Below are 18141 nucleotides of genomic sequence, written 5' to 3' on the forward strand. Positions count from 1 at the left end.
TTTACACGGGAGGAGGATACGAGGATATAATACTACACGTCTCTTAAGATACCTAGTATGCTCAAGTTTAAATGTTGGCTGGAGAGCTAGGTTGGTGCCAGAAACACCCTTTAATCGAATTTGTTAATGTAGTTGAAATGCCTGGGGTTAAAGAGTTAAAACTATGTCCCGTCGTGATGTCACGAAGTTCATGTGGCAGTAATATCCGCTCAATATAACAATTTAAGAAGAAGTCCGGAAGCGGTTTAGTGTGGGCGCATTAAATATTTCGTGGGACAGGCGTGAGTGGAAGTTTTATGTTAAAATAACGCTCTTCCGTTCTGGTGAATCACGGTGAACGTCATTTTAAATCTGTAGTTTGGCTTTTTCAAACTTGTGTCCTCTGATCAAATGTCCGAGGTCGAAAGTCCGTGTCCTTGCACCGCCTGTACTGTAGGCTCTGTGTCTAAGCTAGCCTATATGTGACCAGAGTACAACGGCCACATCGAGGACAGTTTATGTAAAACAATCATTTACCAAAATCATGGGAAACGGAATGAATAAGGTAATTACAGTATAAATGTATCGCAACAGCCGTGCATAGACTTGACCGCAGCAGCTACTAGCTGTTTGGTATCGGAGCCTAGGTGTAGGTAGGCTGCGTGTAGCTGCTCTGCAAGCTGGAGTCACGACAGCTCGCACCTGACGTGCTTCGTGCACCTGCGAAAACATTTGCATGAACATTCAGCTTTTCCTCAGCGTGTGTGTTTTTATTGACTCCACTAAGATACTCTGACCACTTGATCCAGGCCAGTGCAGTTTGTTTATTTACATACTTATCTCTCTTGATTGTCAGGCGTAAGCACAAAGACTGGGCTACTTTAAAGACGTTTGTCATTGCTTGAGTTCCAGTTAAGGCTGGCCTTAATGAACGCCACTGTTATTTTTTATTTTTTTAACATAGGTTGTTGATGGTCTCTATTTAGGGAATATAAGAGGTAAGCAATACACTCTTTCTCTAATATTAACCAACTTTTGGCAACATTGCCCCTCTCCCTGTCTTTCTCTATGCTTTCTTCTTTCCTCAGTAAATTCTTAGAGCTTTTCATAGATGTAATTATAAATAATGACTAAGATAAAAGCGTACACCATTTTGTGAATATTTAATATTCCACATTTATTATATTTTCCATAGTTCTGGCCCTGCATAGTAGCTGCACTATGGCTGCTGTCTGTTGGATTTTTAGATGATGAACAGATCTTTATGATCGGTTGTTCTATATGAGACGTATTTCAGTATGATATTTTGATTCACTGTTCTGTGATGTTTTTCTTTTAATATCATACCCATATTACCTGGAGTATTTACTGGTATCTTTTCCTTCATTGGAAATTCTCAGTGACACGCATTACATTACATGGAATATGCTGTAATCTATTTTTAGCCATTACTGTGTTTGTCCTGTTGTATCCCCATGTGCTACGTAGCAACTAATAACAGACCACTGGAAATGTCTTAATGTCATTCACCATCCAAGCTGAGATATAGATCGACATGCCACATTATAACCTAATAAAATGTTTTAAACATGTACCAACATCAGTACTGGTTCAGAGAACACCATAACTACAAACCTACGCACCTCCTGATCATTGCCTTAAACAAGAATGTAATAATTTGGATATCCAAATCAATAAATGAATAAACTTACTTACTAAATTCCTGCAACTTAGAATTTCTCTGTGTTTCCTGCACATGCTACTGCGGTGCTGGTTGTAGTGGTGTAACGTGATTACCAGCTCTTTGAGTGACACTGAACAGCTGGGGTTAATGATGATGTTTACATTTGCTATCCATGCGTATGTTGGATGAATGTGTCCGGTGAGGTTCATTTTACAGCGTGACATCATCATGATCAGCAACTTTAAAGGTAGTCAGCGATAGGTGTATCTGGATCAATCAGAGTAGATGTTTTCAAAGTGTGTCTTCTGTAACTGAATAGGTGATAACTGATAGGTGTATCTGGATCAATCAGAGTAGATGTTTTCAAAGTGTGTCTTCTGTAACTGAACTGTCAATCTCGCACTGCTAGATCAGGGAAAAATGAATTCCAAAAAAAAAAAGTTTTGTCACAGTTTTGCCGTCAAATGTTTGCCTCCACAGACTCAGAGAACAGAGAAAGTCTGTCCCAAAATGGAATTACCCACATCCTCTCTGTGTACAACAATGCCAAGCCTGTCTTGGAGGTAATGAATCCGTTCAGAGGCTTCTCTCTGACTGGAGACAGTGGGAGGCAAGAGGGAAGCTGTGTGCATTTCCACATTTCCTCTGTTGTACTTGTCAGCTGTCCTCAGTCAGGACACCAGAATCTGACGGTCTGAGTCTGCTCATATAGGTCATTTTGAGTATAGGTGCTGAACGCTAACCGTGACTGTCAGGATGACGTGTAGTATGCACAGTCAGAGTCATTTCCTTTTCAAAGTTGTGACTAAAATTTTTAGGCCAAAAGTTAGTTCTGCTGTCAACAACAGAGTGGGCAACAAACATGCACACAAATCCTTTCTGTCCTTTTAATCTTGTGCTTAATGACTGGTTGGAACAGATAGAATGTAGTGCCTGTGGACTTGGGCAGCTGACTGTAAATGAAAAATATATATATTTTTGTAGTGTAACTACATATAAAAAGCATACAATGACCATGAGATTAGTAATCAGAAGATAATTACCTAGTATAACAATCTACTAGTAAACTTGACCACATGGGGGCAGTGAAGTCAAACATTGAAAGCTCTCCTCAAATTTCAGATTTTTCAAAGCGCAAACATCTTGGGACATGTATTTTCATTAAAAACCCTAACTTCAGCTAACATCACATTGGAGCTCCATTTGTGTAAACATAAAGAACTGTCAATTTTGAGATGCTTAAAGAGTTAGATGATCAAGCTTTTAATCATAGTTTTTTGTATGCTATTACTCGAGATGTTTCTTTCTGATTGTACTTTTCTCTTTCAGGACATGACATACCTGTGCATTCAAGCAGCAGATGCCTCCAATCAGAACCTGTGAGTGATGCATGCACTCACATTAGCGTGTTCACACACACTGACACGTTTAGCACATGAGACATCAACAGTCTGGTGAGATGTGCAGATACAACTATCTGGATGACCAGCCACTGTGGGTCCAAAGAACAAATTGTGTGGGTTTTTTTTAGATTGCATTTAGAGTTTATGTTCATTTGAAAGGGCTGAAAGAAAGAAAGAACGTCTCTAATTTGTAAGAATTATTTGACCAGAATCTTAATGTCAGTTGTTGCAAACCTCGATGGCATCCAAAATCAAAGGTGGTAAATGTTACCACGGTGCGCTGATATCTAGCAACAACACATTTCCATGGTTTTTACTTTGCATGATGTTCTGTTAGCACACAAGCATAGCTGTTGTGACTTGTGGATAGAATAATCCAAAACAGCAAATACAGGCGACTAATATCTATTTTAATTTAACTAGTGAAGTGTGAGCATTGTAAGTAGGAATTTATAAACACAGAGAGAACTTTATTTGGGTTTTTTTTTTGTGAGCTGTGCGATCTGTCAGTGCAGGGGGAGGTGAGATTTACACCTAACTCTGTTGGGTGTGTGTATGTGTATGTGTGTGTGTGTGTTGGTGTTGGTGTTGCTCTCTCTCTACTGGGCTGCAGGTGTTCTCTGTGGCCCTCTTACTGTGCTGAAAGCAACACAGACAAGCATTAGTGCAACTTTAAGGCAAAGCTTGTATCATAGTTGAATTTGACTTTAAAAACATGGAAAGGCAAAAAGAAATTACATGGTAACATTTCACTCAAAGCCTTCTGGTGCAGGTTGAGAGAGTGACTACCGGGTTTATCCTGAAGAAGCAACAGTGCAAGATGAAGTGTCTATCTCTGACTCAGAGATCACTTTTCCACCCCCGCCCCTCTGCAGACTAACCATCACTGGTTTGCAACAGACCACTTTAATACGGGTCTTTGTTGCTCAAGACGTGTACCATTGGCTTTTGTGAAATGTGGACTTTTAGCGTCAGGATACTTCTTGAAGGAATTCCTGTATGAAATTGAAATGATTCAATGGACAGAACCGCTTCCGGGCCGCCATGAGTCTGCTCTGTCTGATTAGTTCTAAAAACCTCTGAAGACCTCCTACCTCTAATGTTGCGGTACCATTCTCACTTATAGAAAACATTACACGATGCCTGCAGGATGCCTGCTAGAAGGAAGGCTGCCGTAATTCTGGATGACTAGAGTGAGTTGTGGATGACTGTGGCCAGGGTTCCTGGGGGCTTTGGCCCACTGTTGCAACCCAGCAGGAGGAAGGAAGCCAGCACAGGCCACCAAGACTATTCACAGCCCTGCTGTCACAATCCCACGGCTACAAAAATAAGGATAACGGTCAATCTGCTTGTTTCATCACCCCTGCATGGCCTTTCTTAAGATAATGACCATGCACATCCAGTAGTCAAGGAGGACACACCGTGGAAAAGATTGTGGCCCGGTTAGCGAGTGTTCACTCACATTAATTTCAACGTTATTTTCCTTTTTATTTCATGCAGTATGCTTGAGGGATCACTGAGGTGTCGTTTGAATGCGTTTATGTCCTGTTAGATTTTGGTTGCATCTCACATTGTCTTATTGACAATATGCAGCATAGATTTCTGAGGTTCTGTTTGGATTTGGTTTTATTGCTGACTCATGGCAATAGTTGAACAGATTGTGAGTAGTGTGCTGTCATGCTCAACTATTTCTTCCTCATTTTAGATATGAAATGAATGTTTTTGTGTATAGTATTTCTGACCGTCCGTACAAGAGCATGCTAATGAACATCATATTTAGAACAAATAAATGATTCCTTTCATTTCTAAGGATTTGTAACTGTATTTGCTTTAGATTGAGCTATTTTACAGGATTTCAGGTCATTCTGGATATGTAGAATCGTCTAAATATGTATTTTATTCACATTACATTGACCATATTTGGCAGAAACTCCTACACAGATTGACTTGCACATGCATCAGGATTACAGTATTACACATTGGGGGTGGAGTCACTGACCCGGTGGGGCCAACAGGCCAGCACACGGTTCTCCTAGATCGGCTACAAGAGCTCTGGTTCTTCTGTTTCCTGTTAATTTGGACTGGTTTGGTGTCATTTCGGTCTCGGTGACCACATGAAAGAAAATCTGCACCATCTAACCAATCTAACACGTAAACCGGAAATGAGAAATCGCTGACGGTGTGTTTTAACTGAGCTAAATGGCTGGCTATTGTAGCTTTGCAGCAGAGTTGCTGAGCTTGATTGAGAAATCAGACTTTCGCAGCAGATGCTCTGCATACGGGAGTTTGCAACACCAGATGTATTTCATACCTGAAAATAAATAATAATTAATAATGCTTGAACTTGTGTTTAACAAAATCTAAATACCTTACTAAAGGCAAATCTGTTGACTTTAGGAGAAACCGTGGATGTAGTACTGTATATTTTCTCTGAACTTCACAAAGAGGTTTCTTTGAAGATATGACCAGCACAGTTTTCTGGTCACTTTTGGAATAATGCTACACATCTTTTTATTCTTCTGTTATTTGACTATGTTTAACTTGAGAGTACGAGTTTAAGCACCTCTAAACTGTGTTTTCCAGGTTACAGCACTTTAAAGAGTGCATTCGTTTCATCCACGAGTGTCGGCTACATGGAGGAGCCTGTCTGGTCCACTGGTGAGTGGGTGAGATCCTGGAAATACCCATACACTAGGATTTGTAATGCATGACTGTTCCACTCTAACCCAGAACTGCAGTACCGGTCCACAGCTGACAAAACAGTAACTGTCCACCTGAACATTTTTTACTGCCATTCTTCTACAGTGAAAGGTCAAGAGGACTGAGAGGGAGACGCTTGCTTAATGGCCAGTGTAAATGCTTTAGTGCAAAAACACAATGTATTACTCATTCCAATTTAATACTAGCCTCTAGGCATTTTCAGTGGCACACCTTGTCTGGGAAGTCCCCTAAACAGGGATTCTGGGGAAAACAAATTTACTGGAAGAATAATTTAGCCATGTAACACTATTTAAACGATTACTTAATCACATAACTGTTGGCATGTTGTACAGTCTAGACAGAAACACGAGTTACACATCAATTACAAATCCATCCTGAATCCATCCTGAATCCTGAATTAACCTGAAGTAACAGACGATTGACCGGGTTCGATCTGTTGCCGGCTAAGTATCCTAACATGTCGCCTCTCAACACTTCAGTCTAGCTGGAGTGTCCAGAAGCACTACGGTGGTCATAGCCTACCTGATGACGGTCACCACCTACAGCTGGGAGGAGTGTCTGTGTGCCGTGAAGGCGGTGCGCTCCTTTGTGGGCCCCAACTGTGGCTTTCAGCAGCAACTGCAGCAGTTCCAGATGACGCAGGTCTCCGAGGTACATGTTTGTCCCCCTTGATTACACAGAGTTTCACCTTAATTATTAATAGTTTAAATGTCAATTTATGGCATTTGGCAAACGCCCTTATCCAGAGCGACTTACATTTTTCACTCATTTTTTTATACAAGTGAGCAATTGAGGGTTAAGGGCCTTGCTCAGGGGCACCTCAGTCATGGCCTCAGGTCTGGGAATCGAACCCGGGACCCTCCGGTCACAAGACCAGTTCCCTACCACCAGGCCATGACTGCCCTATTGCCCTACATGACTGCTCAATTTCATTCATTCATTCATTCATTTATTCAGTGTTTACTCATAAAGCTTTTGCACATTCTAGGTAAGTAAATAGATGATTTGTTGAAAAGGTTGTCAGGTTATTAGGGTTGCAGTGGGGGAGGGGCATGTCATGCTGAATTAACTGCATGAAAACCATTTATCAATTTTAAATGTCCCCTCCCTCCAAAAGTCAGAACTCTTCACACATTTGAATCTCATTAGTCCTTATCAGACTGCAGCAAGTACCACAGTGTGGTATCAGAGTGCCGCATGTCTAACTGTATATCTGTGTTAGCTATCAGTCCTATGACAACAGAATTTTACATGTGCTTAAAATTCTTCATTGTCTTATTCCCCTTTCAACCTTTGACTGTAAGGATTGTTCAATTTTACACTCTTTATCTTCACTTTTCTGTCTGGAGTAGTTTGTCTTGAGCTGTAGCCTGCGTCTGGCGGTCCAGTCCAACGATCTGTCATGCGCCTCGGTGATCTAATCTTTGAAACAAGTTGGAACTGGTGGAAGCGACATGGCCTCGTACCTTTCATGATAAAAAGCACTGATTGTGAACCTGTGAAAAATACTCACTTTAAAAATAAAAAGCATAAGCAATTTGCCTCCATGTTCATGTGGTGACACATAAGAGGAATTTCTTTCATATTCCTGTGCTGGATAATGGAGTTCAACATCCATCAGGAAGAAAAAATGAATACTATTTCAGACCAAATGGGTATGGACTAAACACAAGGATCTTGTCATTCAATCATTTGCTCTATACGTTGTTTCCTTTTCATGTTGGACATTGACAGTTTCATTTTTATGAGACTTTGCACATTGACCCTGAGAAGGTGTGTGAGGTTTTCCTGTCGAGTCCGTTCCTTCTTCTCACCCAGGTTCACGTTTGCAGCTGTGTGCCACTTTCCCCTGCGTTGCGTGCATCCACCTGACCCAGCAGGGGGTGCGTGCAGGGTACCAGAGCCGCTCGAGTGAGCAAGGGGAACTCAGGGGGGGGACTTGCTGAAATTGCATTAGATCAGGCTTGTTCATCACGTGGATGGGATTATTGCTACAAAATTGCAACATTCACTTTTCTCTTTGAAATATAGTTTTTTTTGTCATCATTAAATAATTGGGTATGGCTGTGGTTATGATTTTTAGGAACTAATGAATTCTGAGGGGGATTTACTTTTTTGCAGGTTTTGACACATGATTTTGACATGTTGAACAAACATTTGCATAGAAGAGTTATCAAAGCAATTGTGATAGTTTGCAAACATTCAGGTTAAGCATTTTCTGCAAGTTGTTAATTATCCTGATAGGCCCCTTGATATTAGCGAACAATGCTAACCTGCACATATTTGCCTTTAAATTCCACTTATAGCCAGACATGGTAATGTCTTCTAGAAGGCTTGTGTTCATATTTTCTAGCAGTAGTAACTTGCCTGTCCAGACACACAACTTTTGTTCTACCATGTATGAGGCCATGTGGGCACTGAACACGAGGCAAGAACCTGTGATTTACATGGCATTCAGCTTCCTTTCAGAAAACATTGGTGTTTTTTGTCTTTCAGACAAGTATGTTTTAATAGGTATATGAGGTTTACGAGTTTTCCCCTCCCCTGAACTGCACACATTATGAAGTGTAGATTCAATGCATCTCCTCTGTCAATGTGCAATGAATGTTCAGACTGAATCCAGTTTTATGTTATTTAGTTGTGTGAATACAAGAATTTATTCCTAACCCTTGATCATAGCTGAATGTATAAGCAATATATAAAAATATGATATACGAACATCTAAACCACTTAACACTGTTCTGATCACGTTTAGAGGGAATTTATCAGCCCCTAGTAATGACACTTTTTTATGTTTTTGATACCTAGTGTTGCAAAGGAAATCTGTTATACTTTAAGACATTAGCAGCGCCATATCTGAGCAGAGAGCGCGTAAAGAAGGGTAGTCAGCTGTGGTCTGTCAGTACACTGTTTTTAAATGTCAATACTTGTTGTCTGTCCTCATGTTCTCGGTGTGAGAGAGTTTTAACTTCTTGCTCAAGGTAGCTTAAGAGGAACTGAAACAAAGTCCCTGTGAGTCTCTGGACCAGAAAGACATTCACATCAATTTTCTTTGAAGAGCAGAACAAACTAGATAGATCCAACCGGACCAAATTCAATTTTTCTGTTTGTTTAATGTTGCATTCCCATATTCTGAGTGACATATATTGAGTGACTCAAAATTTTGCCAGGAAAAATTTTAAAAATTTGACTAAAACTGTCCTGTATTTTATTTTTGAATCAAGAATCTTTATATTTAATTTTTACATAGTTTGTAGTGCATATTGCCTATGCATTTTGCATTTGATCCTCTCAGTACAGAATTTCAAGAATGCTTAAAGATTGTATAGAGTGTGTAACATTGTAAAGAGTGTGACACAGAAACTTTGAAGATGTGAATTTTCAACCTTGCAGCAAGTAATTTTCAGTTTTGCAATATTAAATATAACACTGGGTCCCAGTACATATCAGTGGACCCCAGAACATAACACTGTGTCCCTGTAGATATCGCTGGGCTTCAGTACATATCAGTACATAACACTGGGTCCCAGTACATAAAACTGGGCCCCAGTGACGACAGCCACGCTTGTTTGGTCATGCTTGTACTAGAGCCATTTTCAGTTCTTGATTGTGTTGTGTGGTTTCGGACTTTGGTTTCCTTTCAAGCCAGCAAAGAATTTCTTGATTGGGTGGACAAGTTTGCAAGAGAGTAGACCTGATTTCTCTAATCTTTACATTTGTTCCCTTAGAAGTTGGATGGCACTGGCATCAGTCACAGAATATAGGAGGCGTCTCTCCAGTGTGAAGAGCTGTAGCCGTGTTTAGTTAACTGACATCTCTCCTCTTTAACAGCTTTAACTGAAATATACTTAACAGGGTTTATCTGCTTGATCATTTACAGCTAATTTTCTGACAGTGGTTTCCCGATGTCCTGAGGAAAAGAGAGTTATGTATTCTAGTCTCAAGCTAAGAGCTTTAAAGGATAGTTAATGAATTTGTATATTTTTTAATTATCAGATTTTTGTTATGAGTACAGTTGACTTATGAGTACAGTATTATCTCCCAAAGAAATATGCGCGTCCACACACATACTAGTTCATTTTAAATTGAGTAAAACAATTAAATGTATTCCCCCTCCCCCCATTAAGTCCAGTAGCAAGTAGAAAATTAGGTGGGTCTATACAAAGAGTAATAATGTCAAGACTCACGTAACATATATGTTATCTTGCTGTTATCTGTTGCTTAAGGGCGTAGACCTACTCTCTCTGACCATAAACATTATGCAGTGTAACTAAACTAATTCTGTAATTCATTTTTGGGAGTATCTGTCTGGTAACACTCTAACTCGAGCCTCAGGGAAGCCAGTGATGTTGGAGTTGTTCACATGGCATGGTGAAGCCTGCTTTCAGATGTCTTCCTGGAGCAATAGATTGTCCCTTAATTCTGGAAGTTGGTGGTGCGAGTTCAGATGTTTGTTGTGGTGTTTCTCACGGAGCCTGGTCTGGTCATTACTACTGGCACCAACCACGCTACTCCAACTCTGCTGACCACCCAGAATGCAGCTGAGAACCAAGAACATCTTTGGTCTTTTTTATCAAATCTTTTGTGGTACTTTCAGCCTGCGCATGTTTAATCCTACGATTCTTTATACGAATGCGAGAGATGATGATTAAACACAAAAAGTACAATTATTACAAAAATATAAATCTCACATGTTCAGACATGCTTATGAATGCGATTTTGATTGTCCCATAGAATGTGGCATGAATGTCCTAGCATGGGGCAACTTAATTATCCACCTTCACTACTACAGGGCATTTATACTGATATTTCCAGGCTATTACTATTCAATATCTGCACTATTAACAATCATAATTGTGCATTTAATTCCTCTTTACATGTACAGTTATATTTCAACTTTTCATTTTACTCCAGTAATATACAGCTAGTTGATCACATCATAGATTTATACAATTTTAAATGTGAAATAGGAAAAATCTATGGTGACTTAAAAATAATTACAATAAAAATAATTCTTTATAATACTATTTTGGAGGAATGAAGAAATGTAGAAATCCTGTTCAATGGCTAAGTGCCTATATCGGTTAGATCCCGTTCAGGAAAGAATGCCTGCTTGGAAATTGACAGGAAGCTCCACCTCCCACCCACTCTGCCTCCTTCACCAGGTCCTGACACGGGGATTCCAAGTGAAAATGACTGGCCTTTTTTGTTTGTTTGGGTTTGTTTGCCTCAGAGTTCTTACCATTGGATGAGTGTTCATGGGCTGGATGGGTAGACTGAGCAGTGAGTTTTATAGCCATTGTTCTTTTGGCCAACTACAAAGAAGTGTAGACTATGTAGGCTGCATGCACCTCTGTGCTGTGTTTGTCCTGCATCGTAGCTCACTACATCATGCCTGGAAAACGTCATTTTTCTCAAAATTATTTATAGTTCTATACTACAATATGAGGTTTGTCTGTTTGCTTGTATAAATGCTAGAAACAAACACTGAAACCCAGTGTTAAAAGGGTTAAACTCTTTGACCGAGGGTGAAGTCATTTTAAACCTTTTTAATATCAGCCTCAAGTTTTCCCTCCTCCTCTCCCTGTCTCTCAGTGTCGCGCTTGGCTGCGGGCCAGTTACCGGTCCAGCCCGTTTAAAGACCAGGAGCAGGTGACAGCCTTGCTGGCCCAGTATGCAGAGCAACAGGCCCAGGAGCAGCGGAGACGGGGAGAACATGACTGGATGAACCAGGCCAGCCGCCTTTCAGCTGCGCCCTACGACCGACACAACAGCTCAGGTTACAACAGATGAGCAGAACCTCCACTTGCACCTCCACCTTTACGAAGAGAGCATGCAGGCTCATGACAGTTGCTGCTCACCTATGGATAAGTCTACATTAAGCCTAGTCAAGTTCAGCAGTGCTGTGGGCCCAAACCCTTAGATGAGGCCTTTCAGTAGCTTTCCCTGAATTCTTGCGTAATTAAACCTCTAAATGTAACATCGTCAGGTCAACTTTTAAACACTATGAAAGCCAGTATGCTGACCTTGGGTGATTAGTGACTGAATTCATAGGTGTTTTGTTTGTTTGTGTGTGTGTTCGTTTGAATGATTGATCTATTAATCAATTGCTTTAGGTCCCAAATGCCTGTGTTTGTCAGTGTGACTGTCCACAGAAAAAAAGTATTATCAAACTGTAAAAGCCATATTAAGACTTTCTCCCACTGTTTTTATGGTTTATATTTGTGTGACAGTCCTATGTGTATCAAATAAATTAATAATCTCAATTACACCCATTGTTTAATTTAAATTGTAAAAGCTGCTGTTCCAGAGTGTACTGTACATGGTTCAGGACTTTATAGAAATTTGTACTGTGCAAATCTTCTGTTATTAAACACTATTTATGAAACTTGTTAGACATGTTCTAAGTACTGTAACCTTTTCTTAAACATTCATGATCTAGAGGTCTGTGGATGAAAACAAAATTTGCAGGTGCAACTGCCAAACTGTGAGGTGTCCATGTGTGTGGAAGGCCATGTGTAATAGAGGTGTGAGCTGCTTCATGGGTGGATGCCATCCTTGGCTTCCCCATCACCAGGGCCACGTCAAGAGCTCACCTCCACCTCAGACAAGAAGAAACCTCAACCTGTACTCACATCCTGAAACCGGCCAAAAACATGTGACCTCTCCTCTCCAAGATCCGCTTTTCATAGTTTCCAGATGATATTTAACTTCCTGACTGCAGATTAAACTCCGGGCTGGCATTAACCGTGTCGGACCATGTTCCCCAGATTCCTGCACCACATCCTCCACATGCCTTAGTGTGGTGCATGTACTGCATTAAGGAAAATGAGTTGTAAAGTATTTATTGCAATAATAACAATAATGGAATTATTGGATATGTAGAAACTTGTATAATCAAGTCTTGAAGATAAAAAGTAGCCCATATTAACCTCTGTCTGTAAAACAATAAAGAATAAGATAATGCAAAATAAGTGAGGTGATACTGTAATCATGGGTGAGATTTCATGATTACTTTATGTTCATGATTTAAATGGAAATATCCATTTAGTAGTAGTAGCAGGTCTAAAGTTGTTTATTTTTTCAGGTAGAATACAGAAAATGAATTAAAACCTTTTAACTGGTCATAAAATGCCCAAGAATAGCTAAGTGTTGTAAGTCCGTAGCTTAGGATTTGTATGTGGTGTGCAGTGCTTCTTAGCCCTAAATACTCAATAGACTAGGGACATCTCGAACACTCGTCTATGACAAAACGCACGCTGGGTGAAAGCGTTAAGGCTGTAAAGTCCCTTTTCCATGCCAAGGGAGCCCACGCCAAAGGTCTTTAAACACCTCCGTAGCTAGAGGAAAAGTCCATTTCTTGTAAACGGCATCGCTTCGAAGAAGTTTTCCGAACTCCACGTAACAGCAGCAGCCGATTGGTTTGATCAGCTGCGTAGGAGTTCGGGGCGTCACTAGCAGCTTCATTCACAGAGACCAAACCGAAAGACATGCCTTCATAATAAATCAGAGTTTAGTTAGGCTGTACGTGCCTGAACTCCGCCTCGAATACTTGTAACAGTGATACATATAAGTGGGAGGTAAGTCACCGAGTTTGAAGGAGGCTTTAAATTAGTCCAAGTTAATTAGATTCAATTCGTAAATGATCCATGCTGTATATTATGAAAGACACAACGTGTTGATTTTACTGATCTATTTTAAGATGACGCTGAATCCAGGAGGACGTCGGCTCAAACAGTGGCTGATTGAACAGATCAACAGCAATATTTACTCGGGGTTACTCTGGGAAGATGATCATTTTACTATGTTCCGAATCCCGTGGAAACACGCAGGAAAACAGGACTACAACCAGGAGGTGGATGCGTCAATTTTTAAAGTAAGTTTTACAATTAGATTTTAATTTCCCTCAAAACTATGTGTATTTGCATAAACAGTGGATGAAACAGCTAACGCTGGAATTAATATTATATTATATTATTAGCACGTGCTAATGGAAACGCATCAAACCCAGTCCACGCGAGCGCATTTGTGCCATCTAATGGCGTTTAAACACACTACATGAGTAAATGTTTCGCATTGACACACAACTACAAGAATTTCAGATATCATTACATATAGACCTATCTAACACGACCATATTATATTCTAAATGGCATTTAAATTATTAAACATTGATCTTACACAGGTAACTTATTTACATTTTACCTGGGTTATATGCATAAATGAAGTTTATACTCTGTTACACAATAATGCAAACATTTTCTGCGCACTACATAATGAATACCTCAACGAACAATTGAGCATGTCATTTCTTTTACAGTCGTATATAGTGAAACACAGTAAGAGTAAACAAATGTTAACGAACACACAAAATGCTTCTCCAGGCATGGGCCGTGTTTAAAGGGAAGTTTAAAGAGGGAGATAAGGCCGAGCCGGCTACGTGGAAGACTCGCTTGCGGTGCGCCCTGAACAAGAGCCCCGATTTTGAGGAGGTAACGGAGCGCTCACAGTTGGACATTTCAGAGCCGTACAAGGTGTACAGGATTGTCCCCGAAGACGAGCAGAAGCGTGAGTGTGTGTTTGGACCTAAGTCTTGTTCATATTACATCTGTTCCACTGACAGGATTCCTTTTACCTTATGAGACCGTACACTAGCATTGGGAATCTAGACAAAGCCATATCTCTTTAACAGAGAGCTGAACCGACAACTGCCTTCTTTTTAGTAGGTAAAAGCTCAACCACGACCTTGAACATGAGCACCACCACTGATGTAGCTGAGATGGAGTGCAGCTCAGGAGACTTGAACCAGCTCATCAAAGAGGTGCGAACTTCATGACTGATGAACTTCAAATGCATTCAGACGTCCTGTATCTAGCAAAAGGCTTTGTCCACACCATAGTGTAGACAGTATGTTGTAGCCTGTAGACAGTATGTTGTACTTAAACACAATGACACATTTGATTGTTTTTTTTTTGTTTTCTTTTTTTGTGCAGTCATCAAATGACGAGTACTGTGGCATTATTAAGAGGAGCCTTTCTCCTGTGGATGAAAGCTGTAAAGTGCAGCCAAGCCAAGAATGGTGGCACCAAGGTTCTCAAAATGGTACGGTCGTCTAATTCTGGTCAGCAAAACCCTTACTGTGACATGCGTGTATTCTGTGTGGGAAAACAGGAACAAAAGTGTCTCTGCTTTTATGTGTCACATAGTTCAGAGTGAACTAAGTCTTGTAACAATTAATTAACTGTTCTGAATTCTAGTGCTTGATGTTCTCAGTTCAGTTCATCTGCTAGACATTTGCTGCCATGCTAACATAAAATTATTTAAAATATATGACAATGTGCGCGTCATATTAAGAGATGGCATAAGACAGCTAGAAGAGATTTAGTGCTCAGCTTTGCATGCTAAGAGGGACATATTGGCTAATGTCCGTTAGGACGCTGCTGACACAGCTTCTGTCTTTGTTGATCTCATGAGTAAGGTTTAACTTCACAGAAACTGACGGTGTTGATATTCACACTTGTTGATCGTCATAAATGCACTCTCTTCTCTTTCTAGCTATCCCTATGCTTCCAGATCCATCACCAATAAACACATTTAGTGCTGGTATGTACTATCTTGTCACTTATTTTTGTACATCATGCCAAGAAGCTCTGTGTCCCTAGCAAAATTTTTCTGTCCTGGTTCTCTTGCATTCTTTGTGTGCCTGTTTACACAATTAGCACCTGTAAATATATATTAATCACAGCTTCATTACTTTCAGGGTACAGTTTTTAAAGCTGGGGTTAATCAAATTCGTGTCTCTCCAGGTTTCTCTCAAATGATGATCTGTTTCTACTATGGGGGCAAGCTAATGGGCAGCACCCTGACCACACACCCAGAGGGCTGCCGCATCTCCCCGTGCCCACCACCTGTGGCCAATGCTCTGCTGTATGGCCCGGACAGCCTCCAGACCGTGCGCTTCCCCTCCGTGGAGCTCATCGAGCACGAACGTCAGCGGCAGGTCACACGGAAGCTCTTCGGACACCTGGAGCGCGGTGTGCTGCTCCGTGCCAACCGCGAGGGCATCTTCATCAAACGCCTGTGCCAGAGCAGGGTCTTCTGGAGCGGGCAGGACTACCAGTACAACCCGGGTGCCAGCAAGCTTGAGAGAGACGCCGTGATGAAGATCTTTGACACCAGCAGGTTTTTGCAAGGTAAGAGCACGGCCGTCGGCACGGAGGGTGTCCGGCTCGGTGGATCACGGTGTCATGGTCGGTCGATTAACGTGCTCACTGGGGCTCTGTGTTTCTCAGCCCTCCAGCTGTACCAGGAGAACCAGTACCCTGCGCCAGACCCGACTGTGTCCCTGTGTTTTGGGGAAGAGTTTACCGATTTCAGCACAGCCAAGAACAAATTAATCATTGTGCAGGTAAAAGAAGTGACTGTATTTCTGTATTCTTCAATAAGATGTTTGTTTAATTGTACTGACGTCCTGTAACTGCTTAAATTTATTGTACTGAACAATTGTAGTTACTGAACAATAATAACTAAATAATGATAGTGTAACAAGGTAATTGGAAAAAAAGAGCCAAACCTGTATTTCAAACCTGTATTTGACTATTTTCTTTGGTGTCTTAATTACCTGTGTGACTAATGTGCTGGCTTCTGTCTGAACAGATCACAGCAGTGAACTGTCAGCAGCTGCTGGAGGCAGTGACGGCCAGGAGAGCTCAGTACAGCAGTGGGAACATGGAGTTCTCGGATGAGCTGGCCAGTGACCAGATGGCTCGCATTTACCAAGACTTGTGCAACTATCCTGCCCCCCAGAGGACGCCCTGCTACAGGGACAACCTACCCATCACGGCCTAAACCCAAGCTCAGACGCCAGCTCGCATGAAAAGACACTTCCCAAACTCAGTGTGATTTAAAGTAGTAATTGGTGAATAACACGAAAGGACTTCACAGCACACCTGTGATATGCACTAGCTGACGGTCTTTAAAGTAGTTCGACATAAATGTAGCATTGTGGTCTTTCTGTTCTCTCAGGGATAGTAGTTTCAAAAATGGCAAAAATGTTCTCAGGGAAGTTGATTGGCAGAATATTGTCAATTTTAAAGCTTATATTTGATAATGTTTCATGTAAAACTTGTTGTTTTGTATACATAAACCATGTACGACCTGTGGTAATAATGGAGATACATGGATTGTACATTCTCATGTTCCAAGATGAAAACAACAAATTATTGTTGAATTTGTTGAATAGTGAAATGCGGTTGGAATTGCAGTGTAATCAGTGTAAATTCCCACGTGCTTCATTTTAACCAAACTTCAACCAGTCAGCCAAACCAGTAATCAACCAAAAATATCTGTCTTATGAAAAGTGGTTATTTACCAGGAGGGAAATTGAATTTTGTCTTGTTTTTTCTGATGTAAATTATCACTTGTTTGTTTTTGTGTCAAAAAGTAGATAGGTTTTACTATCCCCATTTTAAAAAAATACTTTTTAAATAAACAATTTTCAAGTATTGAGTCCTCATGATATTTAAGCTTAACAAACAACGTCCTTCACCTGAACAGAGGTACTGGATACTGAATAGTTGGCTATGCCAAAAGCTGTAGTGAATAACCTTACTATAACATTTGATGCAGAACAGATCACAGCAGTGACCTGTTAGCAGCCTGTAAATACAGTGACTAGCATATGAATGTCACAACATCACTTAAACATAACAAGAATGTATTGTTTAGGAAATGCATCACAAATTAGAAATTTGCTAACCCCACACTGCACTGAGAACCTAGCACATGGGTTCATTCAGCCCTAGATTTGACTAATGGGTTCATAAGCCCTAGAATTGACTAATGGGTTAGGGTTAGTTATGATTAGAGTTGGGCTTGCTGGCTGACTTGCTCTGCTGTCAATATCAAAGTCAATTTTATTGTCATTCTTTCAATTTTATTGTTATTCACCACAGATAAGAACAAACTACAATTTCTCCAGGACACCGTGCAAAGTGTAGTCACCAGAGAAGAGATACTACTAGCTCTGGGCTGAGGGATAGGTTTTGACCTCTCGTGACCCTAAATTCGAAGAAGCAGTTTAGAAAATGAACGAATGACCTTGCAAATAAACATATTCCCACCCATAGAAATGGGGAAGCTAAAGGACGCTGTGGCCATCCTTGAGAGGGGGAAAGAATGAAAGCAGAAAGAGGGGGAGACTTCTTGGACTGAGCATCTGATCCATCTTGATGACACACAGTTGGGATCCCCATTTCACTTTCTCTGCTCGGCTGGCACAAATCTGAGTGGCACAACACAGCAAATCCCATGACACTTCTTGACACAGAATACCGGTTCACCGTTTAAAACTAG

General features: G+C 40.7%; 2 protein-coding genes across 4 annotated transcripts; both read left to right on the forward strand.

The window, feature by feature from the left end:
* The first annotated feature begins 194 nt into the window (after nt 1–194).
* On the forward strand, nt 195–12175 carry dusp22a (dual specificity phosphatase 22a). 2 transcript variants are annotated; one of them, XM_076992542.1, is made up of 7 exons: nt 195–544; nt 944–977; nt 2144–2226; nt 2993–3042; nt 5650–5724; nt 6267–6438; nt 11383–12175. In XM_076992542.1, exons 1-7 carry the CDS (start codon nt 524–526, stop codon nt 11578–11580), a joined length of 633 nt encoding a protein of 210 aa, XP_076848657.1. In that variant the 5' UTR covers nt 195–523; the 3' UTR covers nt 11581–12175. The 2 variants fall into 2 exon arrangements, with proteins under 2 accessions (XP_076848657.1, XP_076848658.1); XM_076992543.1 differs by lacking the exons at nt 944–977; nt 2144–2226.
* Nucleotides 12176–13210: 1035 nt separating this feature from the next.
* Nucleotides 13211–17291, forward strand: irf8 (interferon regulatory factor 8). Of its 2 annotated transcripts, none has more exons than XM_076992545.1 (9): nt 13211–13367; nt 13490–13663; nt 14172–14355; nt 14514–14608; nt 14781–14889; nt 15343–15390; nt 15594–15980; nt 16080–16195; nt 16444–17291. In XM_076992545.1, the coding sequence occupies exons 2-9, from the start codon at nt 13490–13492 to the stop codon at nt 16633–16635; spliced, it is 1305 nt and encodes a 434-aa protein (XP_076848660.1). In that variant the 5' UTR covers nt 13211–13367; the 3' UTR covers nt 16636–17291. The 2 variants fall into 2 exon arrangements, with proteins under 2 accessions (XP_076848660.1, XP_076848659.1); XM_076992544.1 differs by having other exon boundaries at nt 13215–13367; nt 14511–14608.
* Nucleotides 17292–18141: the final 850 nt, after the last annotated feature.

The sequence above is a fragment of the Brachyhypopomus gauderio genome, chromosome 2 (genome assembly GCF_052324685.1).
Source record: "Brachyhypopomus gauderio isolate BG-103 chromosome 2, BGAUD_0.2, whole genome shotgun sequence".
In the NCBI taxonomy this organism is placed as follows: Eukaryota; Metazoa; Chordata; class Actinopteri; order Gymnotiformes; family Hypopomidae; genus Brachyhypopomus; species Brachyhypopomus gauderio.

What these genes read in the sequence shown, in the direction of transcription:
- irf8 (XM_076992544.1), top strand. Translation starts at nt 13,490, where the DNA reads ATGACGCTGAATCCAGGAGGACGTCGGCTCAAACAGTGGCTGATTGAA. An exon ending in CCCCGAAGACGAGCAGAAGC is followed by an intron (nt 14,356 to 14,510) that starts GTGAGTGTGTGT and finishes CCTTCTTTTTAG; the next exon opens with TAGGTAAAAGCTCAACCACG. An exon ending in CACCAGCAGGTTTTTGCAAG is followed by an intron (nt 15,981 to 16,079) that starts GTAAGAGCACGG and finishes TGTGTTTCTCAG; the next exon opens with CCCTCCAGCTGTACCAGGAG.
- dusp22a (XM_076992542.1), top strand. Translation starts at nt 524, where the DNA reads ATGGGAAACGGAATGAATAAG. An exon ending in GGAGCCTGTCTGGTCCACTG is followed by an intron (nt 5,725 to 6,266) that starts GTGAGTGGGTGA and finishes TCAACACTTCAG; the next exon opens with TCTAGCTGGAGTGTCCAGAA. An exon ending in AGATGACGCAGGTCTCCGAG is followed by an intron (nt 6,439 to 11,382) that starts GTACATGTTTGT and finishes CCTGTCTCTCAG; the next exon opens with TGTCGCGCTTGGCTGCGGGC.